At 46.4% G+C, this 24764-nt stretch overlaps 2 protein-coding genes across 4 annotated transcripts in view; one reads left to right on the top strand and one right to left on the bottom strand.

Moving 5' to 3' along the window:
* The first annotated feature begins 84 nt into the window (after positions 1–84).
* crb1 (crumbs cell polarity complex component 1) lies at positions 85–18418 on the top strand. Its single transcript, XM_085437406.1, has 13 exons — positions 85–273; positions 4903–5139; positions 5590–5785; positions 5916–6055; positions 6237–6419; positions 7918–8877; positions 9652–10205; positions 10338–10503; positions 11643–12561; positions 13258–13302; positions 13903–14025; positions 14519–14645; positions 17994–18418. Exons 1-13 carry the CDS (start codon positions 192–194, stop codon positions 18234–18236), a joined length of 3975 nt encoding a protein of 1324 aa, XP_085293532.1. The 5' UTR covers positions 85–191; the 3' UTR covers positions 18237–18418.
* Positions 18419–20293: 1875 nt separating this feature from the next.
* dennd1b (DENN/MADD domain containing 1B) overlaps positions 20294–24764 on the bottom strand; it is a 92874-nt gene continuing 88403 nt past the window's right edge. For all 3 annotated transcript variants that reach the window (XM_085437403.1, XM_085437404.1, XM_085437405.1), the window contains 2 exons: positions 24508–24730; positions 20294–24285 (listed from right to left, as the gene is read on the bottom strand). In XM_085437403.1, coding sequence (XP_085293529.1) covers positions 23446–24285; positions 24508–24730 — 1063 coding nt within the window. In that variant the 3' untranslated portion in view covers positions 20294–23445. The remainder of the gene's footprint in view (positions 24286–24507; positions 24731–24764) is intronic.

Here is a 24764-nt window from a genome sequence, read left to right as displayed (position 1 = left end):
TGTGCCCCGGTGAACAGCACGCCGTCTTTGTTATTCCTGGGCTATGGGAGCTCTTGGTGGTGCTCCAGCCAGAGAAGTGTGCATCAAGTGGATCTGGAGTTGACAACGGCGCTACTGCGAGGCAGAAACGGAGCAATCTGCAGTAAGAGCGCAGCGCATGGCTAGACTTGAGCACAGGATGGTTTCCTGTCATGATTATGGATTTAATTCGCTTTCGTCATTTTGCGTTCCTTTCATGCACACTGCTCATCTCATCACTGGTTGCGACAGAGGGTAAGTGACTCCTTTTCAGACAATTAGTGTCAGAGTTGAGTTTCAGTTACCTCGAGGTTTAGTTTATTGTCATGATATATTCAAGCCCCACACCAGATTTCTGCACTTGTCCAGTATGAAACCAGAGTGAGTTTCAGACACTGGTGATAAAATATTACATCCTAGTATTTATTCTTTTAGAATGCATTCTCAGAAACCAGCAAGAAAACCTGCATGATTATAATCGTACTTTTAGAGAGCTGTGTTGAATCTGAGTTTATTGGTGGGCTTGCATTTCAACCGGTCCATGCTAAGAATTTTAATTACAAGACTGAGCGGTGACATCACTGACTACACTAATCTCTGCACATTTTCTAAGGATTGAAAAGCTAAAGATGACTAAAAGAGATCTAACAATGGGGGGTAGCATAGTGACCCATGAACGGGGTGGGAAGACTGGGGGTGGGTTTGGGGAGGGGGACAAAAGAGGATGCTATTTGTCTCTGCTCCTGTCCAAAACACCAAATAGCAGCATTCTTATCACCGCCAAAACAAACAGATGCATACACCAGCTACGTGCATCAGGAGATGTCAGGTGCCACGCATGTGCCATTTAAGGGCCTGCAGATAGGTCCACACAAAGACCCGTGGGAGGTATTTGCATATGAAAAAAGCCTTACATGCTGTGGGAGGGGATGTGCAGTTGGCTGGAGCTGTATCTCAAACAGACACAAATGGCTCTGAATACTCTGAACTCGGCCTCAGGATATAGACTGAATACAGTGAGCTGAATAAAGAGTGAAATGGGAACCACCTGTTGCCATTTCAATGCATTCCAATTATACTACCAACATAACATTTTTAATATAACTGAAATAACTGTCAGAATGATTGTTTCAGAGTCTATAACATATCAATATTTGTTGTAATGATACAGACATGTGGTCAGAGAATATGCTCGATCTCCATCATACCCCCCCCGTCCAAGTCTAGACATGTATAAGCTGCTCCTGGAGAGTCCTGCTGGCTGGCTGTGAAACTGATTGACCTCCGCCAATGACAGATAAATGATAGCTGGTTTTAAAAAGATTGCGCCAAGTGGAGCCTAATTGCGCTCTTCTGAGCCTCAATAGTCTCTGAGCCTGATTGTGCTCTTTAAGGGTGTGTGAATATTATTGTAAAATCTCTGCTCACATCAGCACGACTGTATTTATAGACTCCAGCCTGTGCAATAGTAATATAAACACAAAAGAGGCAGACAAGCTTGTTGCAAAAAAAGAAAGAAAGAAAGAAAGAAAGATTGTTAGGCTTTAATAACTTTGATAACAGCGGGAGTTTAGTAAGAGATAAAGAAGGCAAACACAGGAAACATAGGGAAGAACACTGGCAGCAAACACAGCCGAAATGATTAAAAGAGAGAAGTTAACCAGTAATGTGGAACAACGTAGAGAGAGAGACAGAACAAGACAAGAACAGGGTCCAAAAGCCACCTGGTACTGCAGCGAACTCAGTTTTAGGATGAGTAAAATTTGAGTTGATTCAGCAGCAGTGACCGAATTTCAGCCTCCCCACAAATTTATCTATTGAATTTCAAATGACTTCCTGCTAAGACAGTATGAGCTGTTCAAATCGTCAAGCTCACGACGGCTGTCGTGCACACGCCGTGGGGCCTTTCTGCACACACACAATAAACAATTCTGTAGACTTTCTCCCAAAACAAAGGAGGTAATGAGGAGTGTAAAGCAAGTCCTTAATCTGGTCAGGTCGAGAGTTCCTAGTTCAGGGCTTAAAGGATAACACCTCCCTGGCTTCCTTTACTCAAGAGGTTAGAAGTGCAGACACAAGGGGGGCAGGTGGTTTCTAAAATAAGAAGAAAAAAAGAAAGATACTCAAGCAAGCTCTAACGAAGAAACTGACTGCAACTTACAGGAAAAGGCAGAAAGTCTCAAACCCCAAGGCAGGACAGTCCAATAAATGTAAAGCAGGCACTGGAACACAAAGAAGAGCACTGTGATGAACAGGCAACAGTCACAGATATAGTGACTACTGACAAGTGACTGGATGATGTATATGCAGGTGCTAAAGGTGTAACTTAATACAAACTAATAAGGCTGGAACCAAACAACGACAGAAGATTGAAAACCACAAAAACAGTTGCACCAATAAAAAAAAAGTACTTTCATGCTATCTAATATCAGTGTGAATGTACTGATTAGAGTCATGGCACATTCTTTAAAACTATGAAAAACAGTACATATGATGCCCCCTTCTGCTCCATGGATGGATCTCTGAGGTTGTCCCATTTGTTCTGCCTGCAGTACAACAATTTTGAGCAGCCTTGCCTGTAGCTATTTATGTTTGATGCTTTTTTGTATATGTAAAAGCTGCAGGCAGTAAGTCTCCAGGCAGACATGATAGAGGAATTCAGTCAGGAAGAAAAATAGCAACGCTTTAACACAGATTCTAAAGAAAGTTTAGTTTTGCAGGTCACAGCGAAACTTTAACTTTTAGAGCTTGTCTGGGTGCACGAGTGACTAACAGCACAGATTTAGAATTTATGCCTGAAATCATACCGTGTGATTTTATTCCTCTTCTTCAGCTGAACCCATTTCTTTATCTACCAGACTAAAAGGGTCTCCTCATGTTGCCCAGTCATGGAAGCTGTGACTGTATGTGACTGCTGCTGATGAGGACAGAAACAAAAAAGTCTGTAAAATAAAATCTAAACATTTTTGAGTAAGATTAATATGGATGATAAGTGTTTGAGGCATGCATAACTTGATAACAGCTGCTTATAATTGCAGTTACACAAGAAAATCAAGTGCTTACCCTCTAATTACTAGTTATATCATGTCCATGCTGACATGAGAGCTAAACCCAAAGCTGTATCATTGTGCTGTTTAATCCTCCTCATTAAAACACACCATAACGAGTAGAGCAATAAATGGCTCAGATGTTCGGTTGGATGCTGTCACCATGGAAATAGAAGGAATGCTAAACCCAAACAGTGAAACTGGTTTCTGTGGCAGCCGGCCACAACGCCTTGAGAGGCCCTTGAATTTAAAGCCCTTGTTACAACAACTGCTAATCATTTTTTTCTTTAATCAAAGCTAAAGAGAGATAAAAGAGCTTTGTGTTAGACGTGATTGAAATAAAACAGATCAGGATCATTCAGTGGGCACTCGTGCAAACAGTTGTTTTGAAGTACTGTTGGACACATATTCCTTCTGGAGTGCCTCGAGACTGATAAACGTTTACCCAATACTTAAAATCTGGATCTTTTTATAGTAATGTTGTAGATATTACATGGCTGTAAGAAGACTGGATGGACAGATGGACGGATGGACATATGTATAGATAGATGGATGGAGGATAGATGGACAGATAGACAGATTGATGGATGGTTAGATAGATAGATGGATGGACAGATAGACAGATGGATGGAGGATGGATGGATAGATGGATGGATGGACGAACAGACGGATTGATGGATGATAGATAGATAGGCGGATGGATAGATGGATGGACAGATGTATAGATAGACAGACAGTCAGACAGACAGATGGATGGAGGATAGATGGACAGATAGACATATGGACGGAAGAATAGATGGATGGACAGAGATGGATTGATGGATGGATTGAGGATGGAGGATGGACAGAGACAGATGGAAGGAGGATGGATGGATGGATGGACGGACAGACAAATAGATAGACGGATGGATGGACGGACGGACGAACAGATGGATGGATGGATGGACGGACAGATGGATGGACAGATAAATGTATGGACGGACGGATGGACGGATGGATGGGCGGAAGGATGGATGGACAGATAGATGGATGGACGGAAGGATGGATGGATGGACAGATGGACGGATGGATGGACAGATGGACGGACGGACAGATGGACGGATGGATGGACGGACGGACGGACGGATGGATGACAGATAGATGGATGGATAGATAGACGGAAGGGCGGATGGATGGAGGATGGACGGATGGACACCTGCAGTGAAACATGGTGGTGGTAGTGTGATGGACCTGGATGACTTGCCATAATTGACTGAACTGTGAACTCCTGAAAATCCTGAAGGAGAGTGTCCACCCAGCTTGTGCCCTGCAGCTCAAACATACTCGAGTTATGCAGCAGGATAAAGATCTGAAACAAAGTGACCCCTGAATGGCTAAAATAGTAACTAAATGAGGAGTTTGGAGTGGGCTAGTCAAAGTACAGACTAAAATCTGATCATCATAAACTGGCATAACCTTAAACAGACTGTTCATGCTCAAAAACCCCTCTAATCTGTCTGAATTAAAACAATTCTATAAAGAAGAGCGGTGCAAAATTCCTTCACAGGGATGTGAAAGAGTCATTGGCTCATATCACAAAGGCTTGATTGCAATTCTTGCTGCCAAGGTGGCACAAACAGGTATTAGATTTACTTTCACTCTTACACAATGAGCCATGAAGCTGTGGATAACTTTTAAATGAAATCTTTATTTAAAAAACTGCATTTTGTATTTGCTCAGCTGTGAAACAAACAGAGAAAGGAGGAAAATTGTCCTACACAGCACTGCATATATTGGGTTTTACATGTGTGAATAATGTTGTTGTATTCTCATATATAAAATCACCATCTGTTCTCAGGTGCTGTTCTGGACAAGCTGCCTCAAATTGTGGACCAGTGCTCCCCAAACCCTTGCCAGAACCAGGCGATTTGTCGAACCCGTGGCGATAGCTACTCTTGTTTCTGTGTGCCGGGCTTTCAGGGTTCTCACTGTCAGATTGATGTGAACGAGTGTGCTTCACAGCCCTGCAGGAACGGAGGAACCTGTGAGGACAGAGTGGGTCGATTCTCCTGTCTGTGCTCTCCTGGTTTCACAGGTCAGCATCTTTATGTAAAGTCACATCATTTCAATCCTAAAATATGTTATTGGGAACTAAAGAATCCTACACAGTTTTAGTTATTCAAGAAAACAGTGTCAAAAATGTGTTACCCCAGTTTAAATGTGTTCTGTCTATATTAAATGCCATCCATGTTAGTAGCTGTTGAATGGACCATGAGAGCATTAATCACCTTTTTTTTAGGGATACAGTAAAGGAAACATTGCATATGTTGTTTTCCCTTCCATAGTTTGAGTGTTTTTGGGAAAACAACAAAAAGCTTTGCTATGAGATAAAAGAGGAATCCTCACAGCACAGCACAGCACAGCACAGCACAGCACAGCACAGCACAGCACAGCACAGCAGTCCACATGAAAGCTTTCTTCGTTTCCACCCTCTGCCCTCAGGCTCGCCTGCCCTCTGACATCTGTACCGCTTTGATGTTCACAGGTGCAACTTGTGAGATCCAGATTGACGAATGTCAGTCACAGCCATGCCTCAACGGAGGCAGTTGCCATGACTACGTTGGTGGCTTCACTTGCACCTGTCTCACCGGTTTCCAAGGACAACGGTGTGAAATCAACACTGATGAGTGCCAAGAGCACCCTTGCCAAAATGGGGCTCTGTGTATAGATGGAGTGAATGAGTAAGTAGTGTGGTCTTTCAAAAATGAGTAGCTTCTAATGAGATCTATAAACAAAGCAAAGGAAATGTTTTAAATAACTTTATTAATATAAATTACAAACACCGACTGTCTTGTTATGTGATTGTCTCAGTTACAGCTGTGACTGCTCTCAAACAGCCTTCACCGGCCCACACTGTGAGACACCTCTACCGCCTTGCTACTCTGAACCCTGCTTTAATAGCGCCATCTGTAAGGACAATGGAGGGAACTACACCTGTGAATGCTGGCCTGGTAAAGGAAGCTCTTCTCTTGGTCAAATAATGTGGAGAATAATAAACAAGGACACTGAGGCATTTGAACTTATTCACACCTGAAAAACAACAAGCTCTGTCCAGAACAGCCTGTCCCCGTGTCATCTTTAATGAACATCATATGTAGTGTTGATCACATTAAATATCCTTCCTCGTTCCAGGGTTTGAGGGCCGTCATTGTGAGACAGACATCAGTGAGTGTGGCAGCGGCCCTTGCAGAAATGGCGGCAGCTGCATTGAGAGATCTTGGCATGCCTTGTATGGCAGTGAGCCTCTTCTGCCTGAAAGCTATGACCACAAACAGTCTGCAGGTTACATCTGCAGGTGTCCCCCAGGAACAACAGGTAGGTCATTTTCGTTTGACAAACTGAACCAGTCATATCTCAGTCAATCACGGTTTGAAAGACTTGGACTCTGACACGTATGAATGGATCTGTGTTCATAATGACCGACCTCCAAAAATCACCAAAGTTGTGCTGATTCACAAATTTTGAGCCGGCATGTTGAACTTCTCTGAGAATCCAGACGTGATCGAGCATAACATTGAAGCACTAAACGAATTATTCTGTTCATAACTGTAATGTGGCATCTGAATAAAGAGCTTGTAATCATTAACAAACCATGTTAATTGAGGGCAGTGATCTAAAAGATATACATGCCTTCGCACGGTTCCACTTTTTAAAGAGTTAATTGATCAGAAAAAGCAAGATCAGCTTGAAGAAATGAAGATGAAGGAATACGCGGTGTCTTCAGATGGATCCAGAAACAGGACCATGGACAGCGTTTATGCCCAGATTAAAATGACAGCATGAACAGCTGTCAGGTGCTGAAATGTGCTCACCGTGGTGCCCCCTGGTGGTAGTTTAAAAACACACACAAACACACTTTGTCACACTAACTAAATCTAAAATAAATGTAGAATATTTGGTGAGTAGGTACAGCTGACCGCATGTTACTTAAGCGGTAACATAATATACAGTAAGTGTTGGCGTTTCTGAGGGAAACACAGCAGCGGGCTTGTTTCATCAAATTAAAGTTTTCTTTCTGTTGGAAAAGCTTCAAATTCTGCTTGCGCAAGACTGCTTGATCCGGGGGCGTCGGTACGAAGTGTGAGCTGATGCCTGCTGAGACTGTGTTCTAGAAATGGACTCTGCAAGTTGCAGGGCACTGACTCAGTAAGGTGGCCAAATAGCATTAGCTTAATCCCCGGGGATGTGGCTTTTCTGGTCTCCTGACTGCAGCTATTCAGCCCTTCATGCTTTAGAGAAGCGGACAAGGATCAGGCGTCCACCGTGAGGACCCGTAAACACACACACCACATAACATGGTGCTGTTAGACAACTTTGAGGCTTTTCTGGGGGGAAACCTGACGGCATGATGTGGACACCTGCGCCATGGATTTTGGGGATTTGGTTGCTTGGAACAGGTAACAGCGGTACCAGTAGCTTTAGTATTACATAATACACATTGAGTTACACCTGTCTGTCATCTTTGCTTATTGCCTAATCAAAACAAGTAACTTGTGACTGATTGAATTTGACCTACAGCATGTGCGTAGAGCTGTACATACAAACGTAAAGAGAGGAAACTGTGCTGTGGTGGTGTAGAGGGCAAAAAACAAAGCAGGTGTGTTGATGTTTAACAGCTGAGAGTCAGGTGGGCTCACTTGACTGCAGAAGATAGTTTACCTGGTACCACGAGTGGTAAACAGGGAGACAAGTGTAGTGGGAATAATAATCCAGAACCTCATTTATACCTGGAAACATGTCTGTTGTTATATAACAGCTGTAGTAACAGTGTTTAATTGTGTGTACGTGTTTGTGCTGTGTGCCTCTTTTACAGGCTCCCTCTGCCAGGAGGTGATAAACCAGTGCGAGCCCAGTCCGTGCCAGAATGGGGGCAGATGCGAGGGTCACATTGGGGGCTACACCTGCCACTGCCTCAAGCCCAGTCGTGATGGCATCCTCTACGGAGGTGTTAACTGCGATGTGAAGTTAGTGGGTTGTGAAGGCCATGAATGCCAGAACCAAGGCTCCTGCTCTCCTTTCCTGTTGGATGGGACTCATGGATACACCTGTTCCTGCTCACCTGGGTACGCCGGGCCTCTCTGTATGACCCCTACAGCTTTTACTTTCGAGCGCAAAGGTTACTTGCTGCTGGAGAGCCCCCTAGTGGATACTGAAGTGACTTGCAACATCACTCTCAGCTTCAAGACTTTTCTGCCTAGAGCTCTGTTGTTTCACACCATCACAAGCGGTCTGCAGCTGAGCCTGGAGCTGGAGGGGGGGCAGCTGCGTCTCACGCTGAGGAGGGAGGCCTCTGCTGAGGCGGAAAGCCCGAGCCAGGTTCTCGAGCTTCCGCACAACGTCACAGATGGAAAGTGGTATTCTGTAGAGGCTGTGCTTGGAAACTGGGTGCTAAGCCTTAAACTACTTAATGATGCTGTGGGGTGTGCGAGCCAGTCGTGCCACAAAGCGGCCGCAGTCCAAAGCTGGCTGGTGGGGTTTGTTTCATCCCCTCAGAGCACTTTTATTGGAGGAATGCCTCGAGACTCGAGCGGCCTCAGCGAGTACGATGCGTTTACTCCATTCATCGGATGCATGCGGGACGTGTTTGTGGACTGGCAGCTCGTCATCCCCGAGCAGTGGCTGAGCGACTCAGCTGTCAACGTGTCCCCGGGCTGCAGCTACAGGGACCGCTGCCTGGATGTGCCGTGCCAAAACAAAGGAGAGTGCGTAAACATGTGGCAGAGCTACGAGTGCCGGTGTGCCAGGCCTTATGAGGGGCACGACTGTGAGGAGGGTAAGTTTGCAACCATAAGACACGGGGAGTGATTTAACCCACTTGTTGGGCATGCAGGACAGAACTCAAGGTCTCGCTTATCAAATTCCAAAAGTGGCGCACTAAAAGCACCTTTAGCTGCTTGGGTGAGTCAGGAGACACGAGGTCGGAGATGAAGTCTGTCAAAAGTCACGCTAAAGGGGAAGATCCTCTTATGTGAAGAACTAGATTAAGGCAATCTATTTTGGGACTGACATGCAAGCAAATGCCGGACTGTAAAATAGCGAGTGCTCAGTAAACCAATGGCTGCTGCGATCGATACATCATAACCTGAACAATAAATGTTGAAGGTTTGAACAGTTTTCATCAGTTTTCCCTCCATGGCTGCTTCAAAGACTGTTGAGTCTTTCAAAGAAGATTACTGATGGGCGGATTTAGACCAACATTTACTTGCACATCAACCAAACACCTACTCAAACCTGCTAACATATACAAGTTTTTTAGATTAGGGTGGAAAGTGCTGACAGGCCTAAACTTCCACCTGATAGACTCATTGTTAAGCGAGCTTAGCGTAGACCAATAAGAACGTCCTTTTGTGGAAAAACCCCTCAGCTGTTCAATACTTCAGATTTCAGAGGACAGATGGAGAAATCAGAACTTTTCACCTGACCCAATGATAAAAAGCACAGACTCCTTCTTTCACAGTGCTGACGAGCTGAAAAGCTCTAAAGGTCTTTTTATGTACCGACATCCATCCAGCTCACTTGTTGTTCACCCCTTTGTTGCTTTCTGCAGAACATGTGACTGCCCGCTTCGGGAACGAGGACGCTTACAGTTTTGCAGCGTTCACCGTCACTGATGACCTGGTCGACAACTTCTCCATCTCCTTCTTCCTGCGCACGCGGAGGAGCGGCGGGCTCCTCTTGGTGCTTGCCAACAGCAGCAACGCTTACCTGCACGTGTGGTTGGAAGGTGGCGAGGTCTCAGTTCAGCTCGATAAATACGAAAGCCTGAAGTCAGCGGATGCGATTGACGATGGGGAAGCCCACTTTGTGAGCGTAGAGGTGGCGGCGGATGGTCTTATCGTGCTGTATGTGGGGGCTCAGGAACAGGGGCGTGTGGAGGTGAGGCCGGTCGGTGTCCAAGCAGGTGACACGGTGTATGTGGGAGGTATGCTGGAGGCGAAGGAGACCGCGGCGTTCGGTGGATATTTCAAAGGCTGCGTTCAGGACCTGAGGATCAGCGACAGGAGGCTGCAGTTCTTTGGGTTGGACACTACAGTGAGATCTTATCCTCTTGAGATCATGGAGAACGTAACTGTGGGGTGTTCTGGAGACAACATCTGCAGTGTGAGTGAACACCCTGCACACAGTGTTGGTGTAGTACGTGTGGACATTACACAGATATTAAATCTATATTGTAATTCTGAAATCAAATCCGTAGCACAAACCTAAAACAAATTCCCCGTATCTCTTTGTCAGAGGAATCCATGTCTCAACGGGGGGGTGTGCTACTCCAAGTGGGACGACTTCACCTGTACCTGCCCCCCCAACACATCAGGGCGGCGCTGTGAAGAGGTGAAGTGGTGCGAGCTGTCCCCGTGCCCCACAGATGCAGAGTGCAGGATGCTGAACCACGGCTATGAATGTGAGTGACCTTCGAGGATTCGTCAGTTACAAAAGCAGAGCTGTTTTAAAGTCACTTGAAGTGGTGCCAAGTCAAGTCCAAGTGCCTTCAAAGGCAAAGCGAAGGTCGAGAGTAATAAACAGACACCGCACTGAACGATAAGCTCTGAATGATTTCCTTTTGCATAAGCGGGATCCAGTATTCTGGGCTAAAAGTGTTTCTCTGCTACGTAAGAGCCCAGTGAATGTACGTTACCGAATCTTTGACCTTGTTTGTTTAATTAGCCTCTATGGTCTTAATTGGCTACTATGTAACCAAGTGACTCAACGCTGTTATATACTGGCCTTAATCTGCCCACACAGTATTCCCTATGTGATCCGTAAAGTAGGATCTGTCTGATGCCAGCTTATCCTCTTTTTGGAATTAGTGATGATTTGCTGTGTGTCTCCATTATTACAGAGATACAGATATTTACTGCTTGTATTTCCAGTAAATACTGTTATCAAGACAGGTAGCTGTCATACTGTAATACTGCCGACTAAAGGTGGGAGTCATCAGACACCCCACAATACGATACTCTCGCAGTTCACTTACAGTTTTTAACATTTTGCGATTTATCACCTTTTTTCAACAATTATATCCACAAACTTTGTCAGTATTTGTTTTATCCAATAAGATAAACTTCACTGAGATTGTCGAGCACGCCAACACTAAGGCGGAGTCAGTCTGTCATCAGTCTGTGATTGAACGGGGTCTGGTTGGCCATTACATGCAGTCTGTTTCTCATAATGCAGCAATTAACTGTGATAAACTGGTGAAAATCACACATCAGTAGCTGTGACACTCAGCAACCTGCTGGTCTGTGGAAATACAACCAGCAGAGTCGTGTTCAATAATAATTCAATAATAAAAAGTGTTTGTGATTTTCTCAGGATTTTAGATTTAAGTGTATCTAATAAAAACCGTTATTTTTCTATGATGTTGTCACGCTGATACAGTGTAGCGCTGGATCAGTCCCCCCACACTGACACGTTTACTATTTTGATTCAGGAAATCAGTGCTCGGTAAATGACATGCCAACTAAAACACAACAAAAACATTTATGACAAAGTGAACGCTGTGCAAATATTCACGGCAGGTATTGTGTCCTCGTCTCCTAGGTTACTCCAATGCAACTTTCCTGAACGACAGCACCGTGCTGTCCTACCGGGGGAACGGTCGCATATCCCGCAACCTGACAAGCCTCTCCCTAAACCTGCGCACACGGAGGCGTAAAGCAGCGATCCTACATGCCGAGGAGGGCTCTGCTTTCATCACGGTCTCCATCCAAGATGGTTTCCTCTTCGTGGAGCATCAGAGCACCTACGAAGAGGAGGGCGTATCTACGGTCAGCCTGAGCACCAGGAGCAGTGTCAGCGACGGCGAATGGCACAGTGTCCGCTTTCTCATGGCAGCACCGTGGGAGCAAACCTCTCGGTGGACTCTGGTGCTCGATGAAGACGTCGAAGAAGCCAGCACTTCCACCAGCCGAGGAGGCAACCTGGACTTCCTCAGAGAGGGGGTGGACATCTTCTTGGGGGGACTGGCCCCTGACAACGGCTGGTCCCTCGCCGGTTGTCTGGGCACCGTGGAGCTGGGTGGGATCGCCCTTTCTTACTTTGGCTCTTCTGGCGTGAACCTCCCCCGCATGCAGGAGGAGCAGTTCGTCCAGACGTCGCCGCAAGCACCGCTCGTCGGCTGCGGCGGGGCCTCTGTGTGTTATCCAAACCCTTGTCTGAATGGCGGGGAGTGCCAGGACCTCTTCAACGCGTACAACTGCAGCTGCCCCGAGGGCTGGGCCAGGAGACACTGCGACTTCTTCTTGGACACCTGCGCTTCGAATCCCTGCGTTCACGGCAACTGCAGCGTCGCCGGGTGGAGCTACGAGTGCACCTGTGAGCTCGGCTACACGGGCGCGAACTGCGAGGAAGAGGCTGACATGTGCAAAAACCACCTGTGCGCCCACGGCGGCACCTGTCTGCACGGGCCCGACAGGTACGCCTGCCTCTGTGCGGAGAACTACACCGGACCTCTCTGCAAGTAAGTTTAGCTGTTTGCTAAGGTAAGTCGTAAAGCAGCGAAGCAGAGCAGAGTGAAATAAAACGTTAGTGGGCGGGTGTGCAAAATGCAGATGAGCAAAGAGGGAAAGAAATCCCCTTATTAATATTTCACTCTTCAAAGATGACTTTGTGAAGTGCAGTGAAAGCTGTGGTTAGAAACACAAAATGCACAAATAAATGCTACAAAATTGCACCAACAGGGGACTGCAGCACAACACAAACACAATTGTTCACTGCAAAATGTCTCCACATCTCTGCCTCTGTTCAGCATTTCAACCACGCCTGCGGTGAGCGCCTCAGAAGCTGCATTTCTATTCTAGTGTCAGCCAGAAAAAGGCCCCAGTCTGCTCACTACACAAGGCTCTCTGGTTCAGCGCCAGTTTCTTCCCCCCTCTGTCATCTCGCGTTCGCCTCTGAGACCCAGCGGGGGGAACGCCTCCAAGCATTTATCCTGTAAACACACAGCCTCTTGCATTTTGCCTCCGTTTTTTTGTTTCTTGCACACCTTTGCAAGTGTCTCGCTAAGCAAGCCACACCAGTCAAGCTATCTCCCTTTACTGGGAACATCCAGGCTGCTTTAAAGTTTGTGTGTGAAAACGACTTCCTTTTGTTTGTCTCGTTTGTTTGCGCCTCTTTCTTCCTCCCCTCACCATCTTTCTCTCTGTTTCCTCTGCAGCGAACGCGTTGAAGAAATTCCGTGGTACATTGTTGTCAGAAATGTGTGAGTTGTTGTTTTTTGGTGGCTTTTTTTACTATTATTATTTTATTTTTCACGTGTTCCCAGGTGTTTGTTTCCTGTTAGATATTTGTCTCTCAAATGTCAGCTGTGAAGCCTTCCCTCGTTTTTGTTTTTTGTGGAACAAAATGCAAAGCAAAGGCAAATATTAGCACTTTTAAAAGTGAGCCAACCACTTTTTCAAATGAGTGACAGCTGTAGTTTAAAATGATCAAATTGTTCAAATGAGAGTGTGTTTTGTAACCATTGAGGGATGAGCTTCAAGTTGCCGGCAGAGCTGTTGATGCTTGAGGCAAACAGAAGGTTACAGAGGCCAAAGAGAAAGAAGTTGGCTTTTTCATTCCTGCACGTGTGATTTGACGTCCTGCTGGTGACTCGTTGCCAGAGGGCTATAATCTTGTTATCCTGGTCGCTTCTTAAGTCTCTTTGTCTCCCCTGTGGGGAACAGCAGGAGGCTGAATAATGCACCTCCCGCTCGGCCATCTCTTCTGCTTCCGGCAAACATAAAGCCAGCGAAACAAATCTGCTGAACATTTCAATGCGAGCTGCAGACTGACAAAGTTGTGCTTTAAACTTTTCCAACAGAAGGCCAAAGCTTCCTGTTTCTGTGTGCGGCGACGACACCAGAAATTACACCTGCTTCAATGGAGGCAACTGCACCGAGCGCGAGCTCTCCTGCGACTGTCCACCAGGCTTCATCGGGCACCGGTAGGAAACAAGACAAATACATATTGTCACCATGTCAGATTGTGGAATTACTGCAAGTTACAGCAACTCATCTATGAAGTGGCAAACGACGTAACGTCACAGATCACCAAGTCGCAGAGCGCTGAAGCTTTTGTGCGTAAAAGTCTCCAACGCTTCCAAACCTCCTCTGACATGAACATCGGCACAAAATCTGCGTGCAAGATTCCTCCGGCTCGGGCTTCCATGGCCGAGCAGCTCCTGTGCAGTTTCTTTGATCCGTGTAGTGTCTCACGTCATGCCTGATATTAGTGCCTCCTCCACCCAAAGAGGATAAATAAATGGTGCAGATTCTCTTACCTCTTTTCCCCTAATGTAATGCTGGGAACTTTTGGGAACTATCCAATATTACACCAGGTTTAAGAACAATAGAACGTCAATAGAATTTGTGGACTCTATCTGCATTTCATTGAAGTGAGGCTGTGGTCTGAGTTCTTCCGTGATGCTGTGGTTTCAGGTGCGAGCAGGAGGTCGACGAGTGCAAGTCCAACCCGTGTCTGAACGGAGGCTATTGCCGCAACCTCATCAACAAGTTTGTCTGCGTGTGCGACATGAGCTACGCCGGAGACGTGTGCCAGACGGACGTAAGCGACATTTACTTTTACGTGGCTTTGCTCTTGTGGCAGAACCTCTTCCAGCTGCTCTCCTACCTGATCCTCAGGCTGGACGACGAGCCAGAGGTGGACTGGGGAGGAAACGACTGAGTCTGTGCGTGCACGTGCGTCAGGGTGCTTTCAAATGGGTGATTGATTGATCGGGCTATAATCCAAAACACTCCACAGAACTTCTCTGGTCTGTTACCACAGAACGACTTGTGCCTTAAAATTATACTATTAAATAAGCGGCACCTTATTAAATATAGTTATGTACCTGCATATATGCATATTATTAAACGTACACGTTGCAGTAGATGATAAGAAACAGTATCACAGACGAGGTGATGGTGTTTCGTCGCAGCTAAAGGTCATAACCAATCACAATCCTCTTGGCATCACCTGTCACGTTTCCCTCACCGTGTCCAGGACATAGTCCAGACCGACAGTACAGAGAAGAAACAGATGAATCTGAGGGTTATTGTTTCGTGTAGGGAAGCACTTAGTGAGGTGAGGAACATTACGGATACCGGAGTTATTTATACGGTTCCTCCGTGAAGCTATCCTGTCAGTCTCGTCTGAACTGGATTCTGGGAGCTCCGTGCGGATCCATTTGTGAACTATGAAAAACAGTGTTGTAGTTACAAAAGCACCTAGAGGGGCTAGAAGACAACAAGATGTCTCGCTTTGTTCTTGATGTGCGTTCAGAGCACTGCGCCGACTGACTGACTGACTACTGTGTGCTGTTTTGTACCAAAGAAGGAGTTTTTCGTCTCTAAAACACTTTGCTGTCTGAGCCGCAGATATTTTAAGCCTAAATTCTCTCGTGGCCCCGCGCCAACGCTTCCTATCAACATTCACCGCTGCTGTGGTCACCGTTTCGTTGCATTTTGTATGTCTCTTTCTCTCACTGTAGACTTTTGTGTGTTTATTGTTTGTCGTTCAGTCTTGTTGTGCTGACATCATGCTGCATGATCCATGTAACTTCTTGTTTGTCTGTTTCCTCCATCATAATCCATCGTTGTGTCCTGTCTGCCTGTCGTCTCTCTGTTTGTTCTTGTCAAATAAAAACCTTTCAGCCTTGATTGTTTTGTACTCGTCTGTCCTCTTTGTTTCTCTCGACTAACTTGTTCTTCACATAATCGCACATTTTGTCCGTTTCCCTTCAAAAATCCATATTAGGAGAAATTACAGCTGAAGGTCAAACTCTTCTCAGTGATTTTCTAAGTGTGTGTTTGCGTTTGAAGGAGTGGACACACTGAGGTCAGGTGGTAGCTGCCACACCAAACATAGACTCTTAATCTCATTTAACAAGATGCCGAGTGAGTTTATCTCAGAATAGCCACAAGTGCACACAAACACACAAACACAGCGCACAGCTACAGCGTTTTTATCTGTGCATGAAGGACAGGCTCACAGTTTTTCACATCTAGTCTTAAAACCGCTGTTTGGAAGTTTTGCTTTCTCATTTGTCATCAGTAACAGAGGCACTGCTGCTGCACTCGAACCTCAGATTTCCCCATCCTGACACAATGCTCTGTGTTTTGACTGAATGACTGACCAATGTGTATGAAGGGAAGGCTTTAAATTATAGTTAAATGAATGTTTAATGCCGTACTTACCAGGGAAAGTCAGGTCTTTGCAGATATAGATGAATATAATGGAAAACTACCACAAAGGAAATTAAGCGGCAGTACATCCTGAGAAATTTACATCTATTTCTGCTAAAATTATTTTTACATTTCAAACATGAGGCAAATAAGGTGAAACTGCATAAAAATAGCTAAAATAGTCAGATATGGCTATAAAAAGGTAAATCTATGGATGCACTGAAAGCTAAAAACTATTACCAGACAGAGCAGCTGACGTAACACAACACAATAGTAGATAAAGACCATCACCATGAGAACAACGCTTTCGTTTTATACTTGTTATAATTTCTTAACAAGAGGGTTGGAAATATAAATATAATGGGACTAAATGATAATTAGGTCATACGGATAGTTTATTGTATCTGTGGGTTGGAAGATGTCAGACGGTGCTGGGATCTGGTCACACATGCGTCTGCGACTCCTCCGGCCTCAGTGTCCTGAAGATTACCAGTGTAATCCTCACATACTTCTGTGCATGCAGCGGCCTCTCCGTGTACACCTGCTCTCTTCCATCTTGTATTTTTACAAGTCTGCGTGCATGTGTGTGTGTGCGTGCGTGCGTGTGTGTGTGCTCTGCAAGCGCAGGTAGTTTCGGGGGGAGGAAATGGGAGGCAGTTTTTCAGCGTCGGCACTGATGTGGCCATCCTTGGAGCGCGAGATAAGCACAGAGGAAGAAATGTGCTTTGCCAGCAAAAAAGCAGCATCTGGCGCTGAAGTGCACTTTCAGCAGAGAGCTGGTGGCATTCACACAAGTTGGGTCTTCTTCACAGAAACCTATGAGGGCAGCTTATCTGGCAGCCACACACACACACAGCAGGCTGATAGTGCTGACAGCAGGGAAGCACTGCTGCCGCCGTCTCTGTGTGCGGAGCCGCTCTGCAGAGGCTTCAGGGTGGCCTCGACACGTACCTTAGAGACTGGTTAGTTAGACATCTCTGGGTCTGTGTGTGGCAGTCGGTGACTGATGGCGGGTCCTGGCTGCAGGCTGCTCCAGCTCGCTTGTGTCACACTCGCTCTGACAGGCGAGTGTGCTGCAGTGACAGGTAAGCACTTTCCAGGAGTCAACAAAGAACCTGTAGCGAGGGGGGAAGAAACTAATGTCTACAGCATCAAGCGTGAGCGCAGAAGTTATTTTTTGCCTCGGGATACGGATGGTTGTGTTTTTATTAGAATTATGTTTCCATGTTGATTGCTCGCTGTAAAGTTTGCTGACTTCTGAGATAATTTTTCGCAGCCCCGTGTGTCGGTTATGAAGATGCTGTCAGCAAGTGTTACCGAGTGAGACTTACAGCTGTTGTGCTGTTGTAGCAGGTGCTCAGAGAATCACAACTATCACACCAACCAGCACAGCTGATGTAGGTTTAAGGGCATCTGCTGCTCAGCTTCCCCCTGCTGGAAAGCTTAAGTACATCCTGATTCGTTGGGGTCTGACTGGTGAGCGGCTTCTGTGCGTTTGCGTGCAGGATGCTGCATTCTGCATGTGTGCGAGGCTCAAACGGCCACAAGTCTGAGTGAGATAAGAATATTAGCAAGTCATCAAAGTCCACAGATACAACTCAGACTCTGCAGCTTTCAGTGCTGCTTTGAAGGAGCTGTGTGCGTATGTTTGCTCGAGTTATTTTGGGCATGTGTGTGTGCTGATGGGATCCTCGGCAAAGATTGCGCCTGTGTGTGTGATCCTTCACAGACGGAGCGTGCTCCACACAGCTCGCCGGTGACCGCCGTGCTGGCACCGTATCTGGTTGGCTTGGCAATCGCGGTGGCGATACTGGGGCTGACGCTCGCGCCAGCCAAACTGCGAGAGAGGCGGCAGACGGAGGGAGGTTTGAGTCCGCGGCAACTCGAGGCTCCTGGTGGTCGCAACCCACCTGCTGAGCTGGGAAACACATCCATCAACACTTTGGCAGCACACTTGGAGCGCCTGGTGTAGCGTAAAGGAGTCAGGAGAGGAAGGGAGTGTGTGAGAAATGGAGGCGGGGGAATAAAGCATGTGTTCTCAAAAACATTGGCACGAGCCGTTTTTCTCTCTCTCCCTGACTCGTCCCTGTCTTTCTTCTCCTCAGCTGACCTCGGAGGGTTTGACCTCTGACCTCTTGCTGTCTATCAGTCTGGGGTCCGTCGTCCTGTTGCTGGCCATCGTCCTGACCTCTGTGGGTGCGGTAGTAGCCCTAAATCGCCGCGCCACCCACGGCACCTACAGTCCCAGCCGGCAGGAGAAGGAAGGGTCGCGGGTGGAGATGTGGAGCATCACGCAGCCGCCGCCCATGGAGAGACTGATTTGAGATGCAGAACGTGGTCCAGGTAGCAATGAAAAATAAGTGGTGCAGTTTGAACAGGAAGTCTGGAGCTCGGTGGAGACGCGGAGGCTCCACGTTAAATCACTGCCGCCTGTCTTTATTTGCATATACGCAGGAAGATCTCGGCGTTTTCATTTCCAGCACCTTCATCCATCTTTGTGATGCTTTGCACCTGGTTCCACACAAGCATACCCATCTGCGTGTGTCACATCTCTGTGCCTGATCCATATATTTAGGATTGATGGAGCAGCGAACGCTGAAAGGAAAAAAACGCGCTGGAATTTAGGGCACATGAACGCATCGTCTTTGAGCCTCATTTGGAAACAAGTCAGGATAAACCTGCTACTGTTCTGCATGTTCTGTGAATGAATGAATCAAACATACTGCTCTGCCTCTCAGTAACACATCAATCATGAAAGCACCATGAGTGTGTATAAGGAAGGGTTGGTTATGATCAAGTACATTAGAATAGGCCACGATGTCTGCACACTGGGCCCCTCTGCGGTGTAGAGGTGGAAGCTATAAAAGCTTCATGGGATTCGTTTCCAACAGGACGATTATAGACTGTTTGTGTGTTTCTGATGAATCCACTTTGGTGCCAAGTTAATTTTTCAGTGGCAACTCTTTAGTCCCAGATTCATGTTTTAGGATTAGTAGCATTATATTTGTCTAGGCAGCCATTGAAGTTGTACATACTGTAATGATGACTTTTATTACTGTGATTTTTCCATTTTCAACTTTTGAGTTCGATCAAAATGTTTATTAAACTGAGTTTGTTGTCATTCATTCGACGTCTACAAAGCAGAACGTCTGTACTTCCATCCTCGGAATATGGAGGCCCGTTTCCGCCACTAAATAAAAACAAAACAGCTAGTATCCATAACTCAAAATTTCGAGTTATTTTCTCAAAATCTTGAGTTAGCTCTGCCAATCAAAAATATACGTGAATGAGGTCGCTTTCTTGTTACCCGGAAGCATATGGCGCAGAGGAGCGCGCACTCAAAAACGGATCCCAACAAATTGGCGCTTTCGCGAGTACGTTTGCTGACAGTAACACCATGTGATTCAGCTAATAACACAAGGATTTCATCATTTGTGAAGCCAGGCTGAAAACACTCAGCAATCTGTGCAATCACGACTTGATGTAATACCGGTAGCTTAGCTGTAGCATTTGTAGCTGATGGCTTCAGCTTCCGGGTAACGAGGAAATGACGTCATTCACATAGATTACTGATTGGCAGCGCTAACTCGAAATTTCGAGTTACTTTTCTCAAAATTTTGAGTTAATAAATCGAAATTTCGAGTTAATATGTCGAAATTTCAAGAAAGTAACTCGAAATTTCGAGAAAATAACTCGGAATTTTGAGTTATGGATCCTTTTTTTTAGTGGCGGAAACGCGCTTCCATATCGGAATGATTCCTGGGTTTCTTAAACTATTCTTGCTCCTCCCCCTTTAAGTAGCGTTTGTTCTTCTGATTGGCTGCCCCTCGCAAACACATTTGAGAAGAGTGACATCATACAAACTAAACTCTGAGATTGTTATTTAGAGCTATAGCCTTGTTTATTGAGAACATCACCCAATGAAATGATTAAAACGGACCCACGCCACAGGAAGTCCCCGTGTGGTTTGTATCCACCATCAAATACTGATTCTGTCCACGTGAGCACAAAGCGTCAGGAGTCGGGAGATGCAGAAGCATCAAACAGTATCATTTATTTCAGTTCACAGTGCATACATGGTGTGCAGTTGTACCAGGTTACTCATCAATAGCACATTAGACTGACCTCAGTTACTTAAGACAGTTGTTTCCTCTGCAGTGGGAACATGCAAGTGTGCACAGTATCGGGAAAATCAATAAATGCATTATCGAAGAGCTGATCGTCATCACGATTCCGAGACAGGGGGAGGGGGGAATATATATATTTTTAATTGCCGACTGTAACATTCAGTGTAAAAGTCGTGACATCGTCATCTTTGTAAAGAAGAACCTGTGCATGAACCCACACTCAGTAAAAGATGCTACATAATCCACCACCTCCCACTCACTGCAAATACACGCTTTCAGGACAACCCGAGTCCCGTTTACAGAGTCCGACACGCTCGTGGTTCTTTGTTTTAGTGTAAAGCTTCTCAAATGATCTTCACAACAGCAGCTGGACACTCGAATATTCCCTCTCACCCCTCCGCCGTTAGATTTACAGTAGCTAGTTTTGTTTGTTACATTTTACATGAAATGTTACATTTCACTCCAACACGCGACGTAACATACGAGACCGGATGTTCGCGTCCACCATTCTGTTTGATGACGATGGAGGCGCGAAATACCGAAATGAAAGCAACAGAAAGCACAAGCAGCGCGTCCACGCGGCCACAGCCGTGTTTACTGTGTACGAGCAGGCGTCAGTACGTCCATCTGAATGTGAACGGCTACATGGGACATTTGTCCATATCTCTTTTTTCCTCCAAAAATAAAATCTAAAACATTCAAATATTAGATGTATCTTGTAAAAACAAATTCTAACACCGATCATATATTATCCATGTAAAATATACTCAAGCCAGCAAAAATACGTCTATTCAGCTGAAAATAATTTTTTCATTATGAAATCAACTCCTCTGAGAATTGTTCTTTTTTTAAATACAGAATAAGCTCAGCACAAGTTTTTTATTTTAAAAAAAAGAGCACACACAACATAAGGAATCCGCTAACAACCAAAGGAAAAGTACCTCATTTACAAAAGGATAAAGTAACCCCGAGATCTTCTCTTAAACACGAGCGGGGAGATTCCCAGCGACCACCGCAGCAAAGAAACCCTAAAAACACTGAGTGGAACCAGCTGAGCGCAGCCGAAACCCAACGACCAACCAAAACAACGCGAGTTCGTGTCAGGTTCGTTTCTCAGGTCCGGGCGGTGGTCAGAAACACGCACAGCCCAGCTTCCTACAGCGTACCTGCGTAAGGCACAGCACACGGACCAGCTTTCTCTTTAAATGTGGTTGTTTATTCGTTCGGGGGCAGAAAGCAGTCCAATCGTGACTTTATACTCAAGTGAAATCGAATCACTCTCAAAGAAACTTTAGTATTTGGCATGTTTGCATAGTACAGAAGTATTTTCTTAATGTTTACAGAGCACAGAGGGCAGCACACAAACGCTTCTGGAGTCTGTTTTGGTTTTTTCCTCCGTTTTGGATTCGCTAACCGATTCTTGGGCTTTTAGAAGCACGCCAGTGATTTTATGAGCAAATCGTTAACGCAGAGCAGCACTCAGAAAGTGGAGAAATGGCTGCTATTAAACTGCCACACCGACTGGCGTCTGGCATAAATCATAAGAACAACGAACCATAAATGTAATATTCCCGAAAAGAAGAAGAAAAGCGCTCTGCTTCTCTCTGGGTTTGCGGTGACGCGGTGAATGACGGGAAGCCGCGAGGGCTGGACGCGGCGTTTCTCTCCACAGGAGAGTCTGTTACAGGAATGCTTCAGACTCTGTGCACATTACATCCATGTGGCTACTCTGAGAACTATATTGCTTCATTACAGTACAATCATCAACCGCTGCATTATAGTGCAGCGTGACTCCGACCCACGCACAGACCGTTATTCCCTCGTGTGAGAAAGGCGAAGAAAGACACGTCAGCAAATACTGTGAAAAGACCAAAAACCAGCCAAAGACTGAACACAGGAGTGTGATAGTGGCGAGACGCACAAAGCCTGATAGTTTTGGTCTTTTCAGGGGATTTGTTCATCGTAAAAATATAGAGCACCTCCTAGAAAGTTCACCTTTATTCACCCGCATAAAACGTCATGAAATCGGCAACAACTGGCCGTAATTTTAAGGTCAAAGTGAGAGTCGTGATGGGGGAGAAGCCTGGAGCAGGGATACTGGCTTTGACCTTTGACTGGGGTCTCTTCAGTGTGGAGAAAACAAAGTGTCCTGAGGAGATTTGGACATCACTGTGGACGCGACTGACAGCAGCTTAAAGCACATCATGTATCATTCATTATTCTATTAAATCAACAGTGATTCTGATTACAAAGTACCTGCTGTGGCATCTGTAGATTAAGACACCAGAGTTTAAAAAAGAAATCACATGTCCGTGTAAGGCAGACATGTCACGCAGCGTACGGCGAGTCAAAAGGCCCGCCTCACCTGCTTTTTTGCTAAAGACTTTAGTACCTGGTAGGAATCATCAGCTGTTAATCCACATGTGCAAATTCATCATGTGAAATGTTTGGAGCGACGCAGCGTCCCTTCTTACTCCTGACACGCTCCGGAGGCTTTTCCAAACTCCTCCGTCAGCCGCGACTTTATCGAAAATGCGTTTAGTGCATCGTTTGGGGTGAACATGTGAAAAATACTAGACGACACAAAACGTTATTAAAGATCATTAGAAAGAAATACTGAAAATCTCCGTCTGCTGAAGTAACTTTTGTTTGCAGTTGTACTTTTTTAAACAAGTCATGAACTGGTGAAGCAGGTTAAACGAGGATGGTAACAGTTCGGCTGTGGTCTGTGGTTTTGGATCACAGTTCACGAGACGCTGCACTTGCATCCGATTCCAGAGGAAAGAGCCGACGACGTTTAGTTGATTTGTTTTTTTCCAATCGCTATAAATCAGGTTTGAGTTTAAAATATGCAGACGGCTCACAGAGGGAGATCTCTGCGGCGCACCACGTCCTCTTCCTGCTCCTCACTCGGTGGCTTTTTGTTTGTGTTGGCAGGTTTGGACGTATGCTCGGAGCCGAGTGTCGAGATTAAAAACAAAGGGAAAAAGAATAGTTTTGTTGCAGATAGCTGCTAGTCGTAAAAGAAGAGTAAACCTGCTGCGTTTTACAGACTCAGGAGTCGTCTGCAGCTTTGCCCTGCACCTGGTGGTGACTGTTGTTAACTTGCGAGAGCTGCAGGCTGGTGTGGAGGACCGCGCCGAGGCAACACGTAGAGTCGATCTCCTCCAGGAGACCTTGATCCTGCGCCGCGGGGGCCCCCGAGCCTTTACCCTGACCCAAACACAGGCCGAGCCCGAGGAGCCCCTCTTTGGACATCTCCTTCTCCCAGGGGACCTGCACGGCTGAATGGCTGGTCCTCGACGGGCTCCCCATGCCCTCTTTGCTCTCCCGCCTCTGGAGGGCCTTCTGCTGGTACTGCCTCGTCGTCTCCTTGGACATGACCTTCCTCCTGAGCACGTAGGTCGAGGCAGTCTGGTTCTTGGCCTGCTGAGGCTCCGAGCCGCTTTGAGGGTCCGAGATGGTCCGCGCCCGCACCCCCGGTGCAGGAGAGCAGCTTGGGTCAGACGCGGATGCTGAGGAACTGTAGGTTTGTGCGAGAGTGGGGGACGACCGCAGAGGTGCGACTCGATGGGACAGCGTTGGCGAGTAAGAGAAACAATCTCCCGGTTTCCACGCTGTAGGCAGCGGGTCGGGGTCGGACTGATGAGGATTCGGCACTGAGACGTCGGCGCTCTGGGCTGGTGGGCTAGCAGCGGGCGCCGCAGGGACTGCTGCGGATTTTTTTGACATCTTCAGGCTGCTCTTGGTGGGCTGCCTGCGTGGGGACGGTGGAAGGTGTTTCCCGTGGACCACAGTGTCATCCTGACCCGTATTCCACCCGCCTTGATCGCCGCCTCCACTACAGCTGCTCTCATCTGCAGGTCTGGACTCGCTGCAGGGCGTGGGCTTGGTCTGGCAAACAAGAGGCAGGAGAGTCACCACATGTTCACCCTCGCTGTTATTCTTTATTGACTAATGCATATGATGACCTTTGACCTCAAGTCAGAATGAAGCCGTCTTTAGATATGTTGGATTTATTCACAACTTAGCAAATAAAAAGGTGAAAGCAGACGCAGAAAGCATTTCTATTTCCTGTAAAACGAGACTCGTCCTACTCTACATTTTCCTGCGTACCGGGGCTTTGTAGTCTAAATCATCCACGGACAAGAAGAAGTCCAGACTCTTGGCGGCACTGAGTCTTCCTTGGTCCATCGTCGTGGTCGTCAGAGAATCCAGGATTTCTTCCAGAAGGTTCATCTGGCCCGACTGAGAGGAGTCGATGTCCAGATCGAGGGAGTACGAGTCATCGCTGTCCTCGTTGTAGGACGGCACGTCGCCGCTGTCCTCTGAGGAGACCCTGCGTTTGGAGGAAAAAGAGCGAAACGTCCGAT

This window comes from Copadichromis virginalis, linkage group LG17 (genome assembly GCF_057382275.1).
Source record: "Copadichromis virginalis isolate Kocher_CV1m ecotype Utaka linkage group LG17, C_Virginalis_male_GT1.1, whole genome shotgun sequence".
Lineage (NCBI taxonomy): Eukaryota > Metazoa > Chordata > Actinopteri > Cichliformes > Cichlidae > Copadichromis > Copadichromis virginalis.
Note: the sequence above shows the minus strand (reverse complement) of the source record. Positions and strands in the feature narration are given on the sequence as shown.